Source organism: Taurulus bubalis (assembly GCF_910589615.1).
Source record: "Taurulus bubalis genome assembly, chromosome: 16".
NCBI lineage: Eukaryota > Metazoa > Chordata > Actinopteri > Perciformes > Cottidae > Taurulus > Taurulus bubalis.
The window spans coordinates 2,854,944-2,867,739 of NC_136604.1; the positions used below are offsets into that span (position 1 = coordinate 2,854,944).

Sequence of the window (12,796 nt, forward strand, 5' to 3'; positions counted from 1 at the left end):
CTGGCAATCTTACAGGCATGAGATATCTTAAAGCCGAGGATGAATCGTTGAACGGTCTGATCTCACGTCACCAAATGACCCAACGAGCGTTTGACCTCCATGTGACCACTGATTGGCTGAATGCGGGGGCTCTGATTGGGGAGCACTCTCACTAACTAGCCGCTAATTTAAAAAGGCTGGATTGTTTCTCCGTGTGAATTCAGAGTGAAGGGCAAACTGAGCCGCGTGATGGCGGTGATCCCCGCAGCGGCGCCCTGCACCCGCAGGTCGCACGTGTGTTCCGGCAGCCGGATGCTGATTGGATTGTGTTCCATCACCTTTTTGTTTGTTTGTCTTTGATGAATAGGGATTAGATTTAGCATGAAGCTGCGTCTGAATGGAGAGAACAGCAGCATCGCTAAGAAGGCTAGGAAACAGAGGATTACAAGAGTCTTGTTGCTCCCTAATTTGATTTTAAAAGAGTCTTACCTTTGTTCTGTGTGCCCAGTTCGGATGTGCTGGCAGGTTGAGATTAGCGCGGGGAATCGAGTTTGTGACAAAGCCGATTAGCAGCTGAAACAGGGCCAACAACGGGTTTCTTCTTCGATAATCTGTGACGTTATCCTGTCGAGCACGCAAGCGTTTCTACTTCCTGTTCCGATTTCTGTGCCGAAATGTGTGAATTATTTAGGACTATTAACTATAACGGGCCGCAGCTGTGCCATGTATGCTGTTAACACATTTCACAATAAAATATGAGGATGTTGTAGTTTTAACAGAAGGAGTCAGCTTCAGCTGTACTGTGGTTGTCTACTGCCACCTGCTGGTTGAATGCATGTCACATCAAATGCATTATCACAAACAATGTTTTCAAAATAACTTTGAACCTTTTTTCTTTTTCATGATTTTCATTTAGCTGCCTGAAATAAAAGGCTTTTCTCAAAACCCGAATGTTGAAAACTGTACCACTCAGGTTCATGATGTAATAGAAAATCTATTGTTTAATAACTCTAATTTTGATTCTATCTGTATTTTATACTTTCAATTTATATTTTTTTTAATTTGTTGTATATTTTATATTATGTAGTTGCACCGCAGATTTCCAATCAGTAGCTCTTCTGGAGATTTCGATGATTTCACACAATCTTTCACACAAAAATTGAGATTGAAGGAACTATTTTGACCCATATTGCAAAAATAAATAATACAAGATTCATTGAACTGCCTCAGTGAAAGTATCATTTATAAAGAGACATCATATAGTTTTATAGCATCTCATACGGAGTGTTTCAAACATTACACAGTATAATATCTGATGAAAGAAATGTCATGAATATGTCCTAAACATGTCATGGTATGGTATTTCATGAAAGTTTTACATAATGTCATAAATATAGTATGCCAAAAACAAATTATACATTTGTTATAAAAAATATGTATGATATTGTATGTCATAATAAATGTAAAATAAAAATAAATCCTCATGTTTTTTTCATTTGGGTGTAGCAACCCTTCAAACAATGTTCCCAGTTACACAATGAACTCTAGATATTTCCCTCCATCAGTGATGAACACGAGCTGACTGCACTCAAATAAGTAGTCAGATTCTTTAAGGCGGGACTGTGGAACCTTTCAAAGAGGAAATAATACACATACAAAGTGTGTTAACCACAAACTGCAGCCATGCTTCATCCAACACACGGTAGTGAGCCGTACAAAGACATGGCTGTGACAGCAGGACCCAAAGGAACCAATAGTCTGTCAGGATGAAGTCAATGACTGCATAGCCTGTCTGTCCATCCTTAAAGACACCATGCAGTCTTCTTCCTACGTTGGCAGCTGATCCTCCATCATGTGTGTGTGCATGCGCGTGTGTGTGCGTGTGTGTGTGCGTGTGTGTGTGTGTGTGCGTGTGTGTGTACAGTGTAGTCGGGCTACGAGGAGATCCCTCACGTATGAAGAGGAGGAATGATTACATCCAACAATGAGCCAGCATGTGAGTACTGGGTTAATTGATTTCTGGATATAGACATTGCCGTTTTATTTATTAATTTATTTGATAGGGACAGAGCACGTTAATGGTTATAGCCATGCCGGAGTTAGCAAAAACATTACAAATACGAAGAGGCAATACACAAGTAAACAGGACAAAATACCTTGTACTCAAAGTCAAGATCAAATCGATCCCAGTTCTGCCTTAAGCTGTTTGAGAGGTCTTGAGGGAATCTGGAGACATTCCCATTCCCTTTGAGTCTGGTTCGATAAATAGCACAACAGGAAGTGCTATACAGTTTGTTTGTTTTCATCTATTCATAATAAGAGATGTGTGATGGTGCGGAAAGTTTAGACTTTATTGCTAGAGTTACTGAAAACTATGAGAATAGCTCCCACATCTAAACCTAAAAGAAGGTTAGATGTGAGCGGCAAGGGACGTTTCACATGACCTCCAGGACCTCCAGGAGATCGGGTCCACCACGGGACAGACGTCGCCCTCGTGTTCCCAACAGGAGACGATGCAGGTTTTACTGGACACCCACTGGTTATTCATGGAGGACACTTAGATGCAATGCTAATGTGGTGTTGACCAGAAACAGGTCTTGGACATTGAGAACACTGAGTAAGAGAAATGGCCGGCTATGCCTGTGATTGTTTGATTAAAGATTAAAGACTGCTAACTAACTAGTCACCTAACCCAATGGTTCTCAACATGTTCAGTGATGTACCCGAGTGTAATATTCTTTAGGCCAAGTACCCCTAACCCGCGCAAAGCATCTTTGGTTGAAACAAATATGTAATACACAGCGCTGTGCCACGAGTGTCTGATTTAATATAGAATATATACAATTCAGTTTATGAACTTACATTTATATTTCATTGAATATTTATTAAATAACTATTTTCAAAGGATTTTTTAATGGATGCTAATTCCCCCTGGAGTTCCTTCACGTACCCCCATTTGAGAACCACTGACCTATCAGAAAAGCCTGCAGTAGGATTAATAATAAGGTAATATTAAGTCATATTTTTGTTCCGTTATTAAAATCGGTTATATTTGTTATTGTTGTGAGTTTTCCTCCATTAAAAGTTGAATTTCCTCCAAAACACAACAAAAACACAGGTCCCTGTGGTTCAGCAGGTTTTCAGTCAATAAAGTTCTATTTGAATAAAATAATTCAAGACGTTACCATGACCACCTGTACAACTGTTACATTTAGACTCCTACTGTCAAACTACTGTTCATTGTTAGCCTGTATAATATTTGATGATGGTGAGCGAACTCTTTTTATTGATAGTTATGTCGTAGGTTTCATTAAGATGTTTGTATGATAGTTATGTTGTGGGTTTCATAAAGATGTTGGTAGTTACTGTATGTCTTGTGGTAGCTTCTCATGGAGACCAGCTAAGCTAAGCTAGGTCCGCTAAGCTAGGTCAGCTAACTGGAAGTGATTCTCATCATGTTTTCTTTCCAGCCACCCAAGACTGGAAGAAAAAAAGCCGGGAAGGGCAAGCGTTCAGCGGACGAGAGGTTGAAAGACCAGGTCTATGAAACTATGAAGCTGTGTTCAACTAGCTAACTAACTAGCTAACTAGCTAACGCTAGTCATGGGTGAACCAGCTCCACTGCCCAGTGTTTGGATGGAGACACATCTTGTTGTATTTCAACACATCGTGGTTCAAATGAAATACTGGCGGTTAAACAGCTGAGATTCACCTTTGACGTGAATGTATTTATATGCAACAGTTGTGGTGGGAGACATTTATTTAGTTAAAATAAATCAAAAACTGACACAAATGTCCCTGCGACCTTCCAGCTGGAGGAGCAGATCGTCCTCCTCCGAGAGGAGCTGGTCAGAGAGCGGAAGGAGAGGAGCTACTTCCAGCTGGAGAGCGACAAGATCCAGAACAGCTGGGATCTCTCCAAGAGGAGGCTGGAGGAGGAGAGGGGGGAGCTGAGGGGGAGACAGCGGGAGAGAGAGGAGAAGGAGGAGCGGCACAAGGAGTCCACTGTGAGAACACACACACACACACACACACATACACATACATACACACTGACACACACACATACATACACTCACACACACGTACACAATCACTAACACACACCCACACACACACAGACATATATACACATACACAATCACACACACACACACACATATGCACACACACAATCACACACACACGCACACACACACATACACACAATCAATAACACACACACAAACACACACACATATACACACACACATACACACACACACACAATCACACATACATACACACACACACACTCAGACACATACACACACACGCAAACACAAACACACACACACACTGACACACACACACATACACTCACACACACACTGACACACACACATACATACACTCACACACGCGCACACAATCACTAACACACACCCACGCACACCCACAAACAAACACACACACATACACACACAATCACACACACACACATACACACACACATACACACACATACTCACACGTGCACACAAACACTAACACACACACAATCGCACACACGCATACACACGCTCTTACACACACAAACAAACACATGCTGCTACAGATTCCTGTTTTCCTCATTCCTCATTTTACTGGAATACTTTTTCATGAACTAGTTTTTAAATTGCATGTTCAAAAAGCCTCTAAACTGTTAGTGAAACAGAGTTACTGAAACCGAAAAGAAACTGAAGGACAATACTAATAAAAACTAATAAAAATGAGATATACAAATGAACGAATACATTTACGTTGTTTTATACTTCCTATGTACTGCTTACAATCAAACTGTGCAATCTGTCCATACCTTTATCCAAACGTCACATGTTCATCCATTTGGCTTATGTCAACATGAAACATGTTCTTCGCTTTATTCTTAACTTCTCTGAGACTTTATGTCCAGTTGGGTTCTGCCGTTACACCGAGGCAACGAGGGCTTTAGTCACCATGGGGATCAGGATCACACCGCCTCTCCTACAGTGAACTGTTGAGTTGAGTACGTTGAATGTCCTGGTGACACTCCTCTAGGATGGGAGCATGAGTCTGACCTCAGTCTGCCCTCAGTCTGACCTCAGTCTGCCCTCAGTCTGACCTCAGTGTGACTTCAGTCTGACCTCAGTGTGACTTCAGTCTGCCCTCAGTGTGACCTCAGTCTGCCCTCAGTCTGACCTCAGTGTGACCTCAGTCTGCCCTTAGTCTGCCCTCAGTGTGACCTCAGTCTGACCTCAGTCTGCCCTCAGTCTGCCCTCAGTGTGACCTCAGTGTGACCTCAGTCTGACCTCAGTCTGCCCTCAGTGTGACCTCAGTGTGACCTCAGTGCGACCTCAGTCTGCCCTCAGTGTGACCTCAGTGTGACCTCAGTCTGCCCTCAGTGTGACCTCAGTCTGACCTCAGTCTGCCCTCAGTGTGACCTCAGTCTGACCTCAGTCTGCCCTCAGTGTGACCTCAGTCTGACCTCAGTGTGACTTCAGTTTGCCCTCAGTCTGACCTCAGTCTGCCCTCAGTCTAACCTCAGTCTTCCCTCAGTCTGCCCTCAGTCTGCCCTCAGTGTGACCTCAGTCTGCCCTCAGTGTGACCTCAGTCTGACCTCAGTCTGCCCTCAGTGTGACCTCAGTCTGCCCCCAGTGTGACCTCAGTCTGCCCTCAGTCTGCCCTCAGTCTGCCCTCAGTGTGACCTCAGTCTGACCTCAGTCTGCCCTCAGTGTGACCTCAGTGTGACCTCAGTGCGACCTCAGTCTGACCTCAGTCTGCCCTCAGTCTGCCCTCAGTGTGACCTCAGTGTGACCTCAGTGTGACCTCAGTCTGCCCTCAGTGTGACCTCAGTGTGACCTCAGTGCGACCTCAGTCTGCCCTCAGTGTGACCTCAGTCTGACCTCAGTCTGCCCTCAGTCTGCCCTCAGTGTGACCTCAGTGTGACCTCAGTCTGACCTCAGTCTGCCCTCAGTGTGACCTCAGTGCGACCTCAGTCTGCCCTCAGTGTGACCTCAGTGTGACCTCAGTCTGCCCTCAGTGTGACCTCAGTCTGACCTCAGTCTGCCCTCAGTGTGACCTCAGTGTGACCTCAGTGTGACCTCAGTCTGCCCTCAGTGTGACCTCAGTGTGACCTCAGTGCGACCTCAGTGTGACCTCAGTCTCCGGTGTTCAGGTGTACAAGGTGAAGCTGCAGCACGTGCTGTCCGAGCACCGTGACGCCGCCTCTGCGCTGAAGGCGGATCGCGTTGCCTCCTCTGCGCTGGTGCTGAGCCGGCAGGCGCAGGCGGAGCTCGAGCTGCGGAGGGAACTGTACGGCCTGCAGGCGGCACGCAGGGAGAAGAAGGTCCACGACGAGAACGGCATCAAGGAGCGGCAGCTGGTGAGGCTTCGTCTGTCTCTAGTTTCATTTCTACCATTTTGCAGCTTCACCATGCAAGCACATTTGTGTAGTAAAATAATATATATTTAAAAGAGATGAAACGTCATAATTATGAAATAGAAAGTCGAAATTATGAGATAGAAAGTCAAAATTATAAGTATGTGCGCATGCGCTTCAGTGGCGCTGGCTTTTTTATTTATTTTTTCTTCCTGTTATCTGGTGAAAAACAAAAACTCATATCTCATAATTGTGACTTTCTATCTCATAATTGTGACTTTCTATCTCATAATTATGTTTTTTTTATGATTTCTTTTTCTTTTACGGTCAAATATGGGCTTCCATATTCACCAGACCTGTTGGGCCTTTTGCTTCTCAACAGAAGCAGCAGGCGGAGTTAGTGGAGCTGGAAAACAGCTGGGATGAAAGAGCCATAGGTGAATGAATCCAAGCCTTCTCGAGATTATTCATAAACGCCTGTCATAACCTGTGACTCACGTTTTTCCTTGCGTTGCTTTCCAAATAGAAATGGAGATGAAATATCACATCAAAGTGCGGTCCATCATCACAGCGGACACCAAGAAGCAGCAGGACGAGGTCGGCACCATCGAGGGCCAGATGGGGAGCCGCATTGAGGCTCTGATGGAGGAGCACGACAACGCCGTCCAACGCGTTGCACATTACTGTAATACTCATAAGAAACAGCTGCAGGATCAGAGAGATATTAAGGTAAGGACGTTGCAGACTCACCAGGGAAACAACAGACGTGTGTGTGTGTGTGTGTGTGTAACACACTAACTCACTATGCAGCTCCTTCCTTCCTGCTGCTGTCAAACTGCACAACCATCACTCCCAGTCGACCACACAAACCCAACCAAACCTGACAATTCCTCATTGATTCATGTGCAATATAAATAATCTGTTCAATCCACTGGGCAATGTTAACCATTCAGTCGGACTATATCATATAGTTTTGTTTTTTTTACTAATTTATCATACCTTTACTGTGTGATTACGTATTTATTATACTTGTTTACAAATCTTATTTTATTTTGTATATATATTTCAAATAGCTTTTATTGCCCTCCAAGTAAAGGTTACTGACCTAAAAAAAATCGAATACACAAAATTATTTTGTGTTGTTTCATAAAGATGTTTTTGCCTTCTTGCATCTTCTGTCCAGACTAGAATGTCATTATTTGTAAATATTTGATAATTCATGAGACATTTCTGACAGTAAGATGAAGTGAAATGTATGTTTTACCAGCCAATCAGGGCTTTAGGAGAGACATTGTTCTCCACCGTCAACAATCACAGTTTATAAATAGTTATTTTCCCCTCAAAGAAAAAGTACCTGGCTCTACAATCAAGTTTGTGTTTGTGTTTTGTTGATTTTGCAAATACTTTAGACCACTGGTGTCAAACTCAAGGCGCGACGGATTGAAAGCCATGAAATCGCGACCCGTTTTCAGTCCATCAGGACGGTCATTTTACATGGGCATAAAAAAAAAAAATCCTGTGCTTTTATTTTGAAGGGATTTTTTAATGCGGCAGAGTGCAATTTATTAAATTTCAGTCATATTGATGTAATGTGTTGTAACTCTGTTACGTTGTTCATTCTAGTCACATGACATCTATTCTTTTGTCCAACAAAGGTTCTTCCTGTTTTCCCTGTGAAAGGGTTTTTACTATCTTTATTTGGGGAGTTTTTCCTGATCTGATGTGAGGTCCCGGGACAGGATGTTATGTGTACAGATTGCACATTTCATATTATATATATATATATTCACACACTCCTCAATGCTGCGTTCACAACACACTTTACTTGCGTGAGTTTACACATCGGACTATTTGTGATAGTTCGCTTCATTCCCAACCTTTTTTTTTATGTTTTGTTCAAAAAGGCTGGAGTTATAACATTATTATGTGTGTTGTATTACCTTGTGTCCTTAAGATGCACTTTTGGGTTTTTTCCTTGTCCTTCTCAACTGTGACAAAAAAAAGCTGTGTATGATGTGGCTCTTTGCGGTAACACAGTAAAAAATGTGGCTCTTAGTCTCTGACTGGTTGGCCACCTCTGCTGTATTGGATTTGTTTAACGAAGATGTTTTTTGCATTTTGCTGTCACTTGTAAAAATCAAGTAGAATTGGATGACATTTATTTGAGAATGTTGTCCAATCAAGACTCTTGAGGTGACTTTAACAGCTGCAGATGTTCAGAGATCAGTGTGTTGAGGTTGCTGCTGCTTTGTTGCTCGGCAGGTTAAACTTGCAGAGGCGACGAGGCTGAAGGGTTGCGTGGACAAGAGGAGCTCAGCCGGGGAGCAGGAGAACAAGCGTCTCACAGAGTCTCTGCTGGAGAACCAACAGAAGCTTCCGGAGCTGCAGAAACAGCTGCAGGACCACCTGCAGGCCTCGACCAAGACAACGGTGCGTTCAGGGCCCGCCGGTTCCAGCAGCATCATATTGAACGTTGCTATCTAAACTGTGACACAAATATACTGACTGTGTTTCCAGTTGATGAAATCCTCTGTATTTCTTTATTCTTCTGAGGTGTGCATTAGTGTTCAGCTGAAAGGCAAGGTTTATTTACATTTAATTTTATATTGATTTGAATACATTTGTCCATCTTTCACATTAGTTTCAACATCTTTTTAACGAACACACACCGTAGTCAGAATGTTTTAGTCCTACATAAAGGGTTTCATCATCTGAGCCACCTGTTTTCAAACTAAATGTGTTGAGGTTCGATAATCAACCTTACGTTTAGACTCCTGTTCCGACATATAGCTTTTCAATACTAATAACTATTATCCCTAAATATTGATATTAAGTATAAAACTTTCCTTTGTATATTTTTGCTACTTCTACCATAGCTGGGTCCGCTTTCAACTGACCATTTTATAGTTCAAGGATCCTTTATTCGCCAGATGAGTAGACTGTTATAACTGACTAAAAAAGACTAAACTAAGAACATAATACCCCTAAAACCAAAACAATGTTGTGTGACAGGCGGCGACTAAAGCCCGAGTGAAGGCCCGAGTGAAGGCCCTGGATCAGGAGCGGCGGGACCTGTTGGTGGGCCGTGTGCTGCTCCAGCAGGCCTTTGAGAAGGTGAGCTGCTTCAGGAAGGCCCGGTTACCTCCACTCAGCTCGGCGGGGACTCACATGGTGGCTTTCCTCAGGTTCAGCAGGAGTGCGAAGAGCTGTCGCAGAAGCAGACGGAGGCCATCTTGGACACGGAGCAGAAGAGCAGCCTGAAGCACTTGTTGCTGGAGAGGAAAGTGGCAGCGCTGACCCAAACGGTGGAGAAGAAGGAGGCGCAGCTCTGCGCCGCACTCTCGGCCTCCAACGTCGACCAAACTGCAGCCAGCAGCGCCGCAAACAAACTCCAAGTATGTTTTTTTGTTTTTTTTCGGACGACCTTTGCTGACAGCCTCATAACAAGCACCCTTTTGATGACCGAGGGGGAACCACAGGGTTCCATGCTCGGCCCATTATCATTTACAATCTGCAGGACCAAAATCATCCCTCCAACTCAGACCAACATCATCTGTTTTTATACAGATGACACACTCCTGTATCCATGTAAAGCAACGTCTAGACTACAGTTTCCCTTCAGCGTTACTCAGAAGACTTCGCAGAACATCAGACTGACGGAATGCGTTTAGTCCTCAAGAAGCCATCAATCTTCTTGATGTCCATCTACATACAGCAGCATCCATGAATCTGACGTTGTTCAATCTTATACATATCATTCAGTTCAGACAGCAGTCTTACTGTTAAACCTCACTTAAAAGGGGTTGTGTGCATTGTTTTCCCGAGAGAATCCATAAGAATTCCTTTTCCCAACGTCCCTCACTGAACGATCAGCTGAATGATCTTCTGTCCAACACGTATATGATGCATCATGAACCATGCAAACTACAGGGGACACTGGCACGGTAATGAAGATTGTCTTAAAATATTTGTGCGGGAGCTTCAAGAACCGCTTTCTGAAAGTGTTTTCCTGCTCGTAGGAAACGCTGGAGTCCAAACAGGCCGCCATCAGCAGCTTGCAGAGCCACTTGGCTCGAGATTGTACGGTCAGTTCCTTTCAAAGGGTTTGCACGCATTTATTGAGAGTAATCTGTCAGCTGAATGCAATAAACGTGTGTGTGTGTGTGTGTGTGTGTGTGTGTGTGTGTGTGTGTGTGTGTGTGTGTGTGTGTGTGTGTGTGTGACCTGCAGGAGTATGACAACCTGCTGCAGACCTGTAAGGACAAGCTGAAGGCTCTGGGCGTCCCTCTGTACGACTTTCCCTTCAAGCGTTCCAAGTGGATCCTGGGGGGACCGACTCGGGGGCGGGACTCTGCTGGACCTGCCTCCAAAGAGTGAACTCATGCTGCACTCAGCGGCTCCACCTGCATGCTCCTCCCTCCCTCCCTGTCTGTTACGGGATCCTTTCCTAGCAACCACGTGGCGTGCATGAATAAAGAGCATGAATGAAGAGCATGAATAAAGAGATGAATAAAGAGATGAATAAAGAGATGAATAAGCCGCTCCTAGCTGCTTCCCCTCTGTCCAGGTTATGGAACCAGAGTCCATGTCTTTCTGTGGATGCTGTCGAGGTGTTTACCAGGTGAACTCTGTGCCTCCTGTTGTTCAACAACAATAAACAATGTTTACGTCATCACACCTTTGGACTCTCTATGCAACTTCTTAAATGTCGTATTTCCTCAATGGGCATTTCTATTTATCTTCAGGTCTTCATTTTATTTGGTGTCTTTTCAACAATTATTATTAGTGTCGTTGCTGAATTTGGGTTATTTAAAACTTTTTAAACCACGTAGGCCCATTAATGGGCCTTTTTTAATTTATTGCAAAATATATATATATAAATCACAAGAAAATATATTAATGTTGCACAACAAATTAAACACCAAATCCTTTGGTACAAGAATCAGTAAGCCATTTACCAAAAAAACTCAAACAGAAAGAAAGATAATCATAAAAGTATAAAATGCATTGTTGTTACACTTTGTTTTTTACTGTGTTGTACAGTTTGATCCAAGTTCATTCAGTTAATTTGTGTGTGTGTTTTATTTTAATGGGAAATATGTAGGTTGTTTCATGAATTTAAAAAATCATAATTCATGAAGAAAATGCTGTATTTGAATGTATTGATCACCATAAGTAATATACAAGTGAAATACACTCACCTAAAGGATTATTAGGAACACCATACTAATACTGTGTTTGACCCCCTTTCGCCTTCAGAACTGCCTTAATTCTACGTGGCATTGATTCAACAAGGGGCTTAAAGCATTCTTTAGAAATGTTGGCCCATATTGATAGATAGCATCTTGCAGTTGATGGAGATTTGTGGGATGCACATCCAGGGCACGAAGCTCCCGTTCCACCACATCCCAAAGATGCTCTATTGGGTTGAGATCTGGTGACTGTGGGGGCCATTTTAGTACAGTGAACTCATTGTCATGTTCAAGAAACCAATTAGAAATGATTGGAGCTTTGTGACATGGTGCATTATCCTGCTGTAAGTAGCCATCAGAGGATGGGTACATGGTGGCCATAAAGGGATGGACATGGACAGAAACAATGCTCAGGTAGGCCGTGGCATTTAAACAAAGCCCAATTGGCCCTCAGGGGCCTAAAGTGTGCCAAGAAAACATCCCCCACACCATTACACCACCACCACCAGCCTGCACAGTGGTAACAAGGCATGATGGATCCATGTTCTCATTCTGTTTACGCCAAATTCGGACTCTACCATCTGAATGTCTCAACAGAAATCGAGACTCATCAGACCAGACAACATTTTTCCAGTCTTCAACTGTCCAATTTTGGGGAGATCTTGCAAATTGTAGCCTCTTTTTCCTATTTGTTGTGGAGATGAGTGGTACCCGGTGGGGTCTTCTGCTGTTGGAGCCCATCCGCCTCAAGGTTGTGCGTGTTGTGGCTTCACAAATGCTTTGCTGCATACCTCGGTTGTAGCGAGTGGTTATTTCAGTCAAAGTTGCTCTTCTATCAGCTTGAATCAGTCGGCCCATTCTCCTCTGACCTCTAGCATCAATAAGGCATTTTTTTCCCTTTTCACACCATTCTTTGTAAACCCTAGAAATGGTTGTGCGTGAAAATCCCAGTAACTGAGCAGATTGTGAAATACTCAGACCGGCCCGCCTGGCACCAACAACCATGCCACGCTCAAAATTGCTTAAATCACCTTTCTTTCCCATTCTGACATTCAGTTTGGAGTTCAGGAGATTGTCTTGACCAGGACCACACCCCTAAATGCATTGAAGCAGCTGCCATGTGATTGGTTGATTAGATAATTGCATTAAAGAGAAATTGAACAGGTGTTCCTAATAATCCTTTAGGTGAGTGTATAAGGTTTGGTACATGATACAATTCAAATGGCACAGATGTGCCCCAATGTGC

The 12,796-nt window shown here is 43.4% G+C and overlaps 1 protein-coding gene across 1 annotated transcript; it reads left to right on the forward strand.

The window, feature by feature from the left end:
- Positions 1-228: 228 nt before the first annotated feature.
- On the forward strand, positions 229-10,735 carry LOC306749159 (dynein regulatory complex subunit 4-like; the record flags this gene model as incomplete). The annotated part of the gene is made up of 13 exons (XM_079232416.1): positions 229-273; positions 3,792-3,986; positions 5,305-5,358; positions 5,712-5,789; positions 5,943-5,996; positions 6,119-6,361; positions 6,741-6,795; positions 6,885-7,087; positions 8,621-8,788; positions 9,371-9,472; positions 9,544-9,753; positions 10,378-10,443; positions 10,589-10,735. The coding sequence occupies 13 exons, from the start codon at positions 229-231 to the stop codon at positions 10,733-10,735; spliced, it is 1,620 nt and encodes a 539-aa protein (XP_079088542.1).
- Between the last annotated feature and the right edge of the window lie 2,061 nt (positions 10,736-12,796).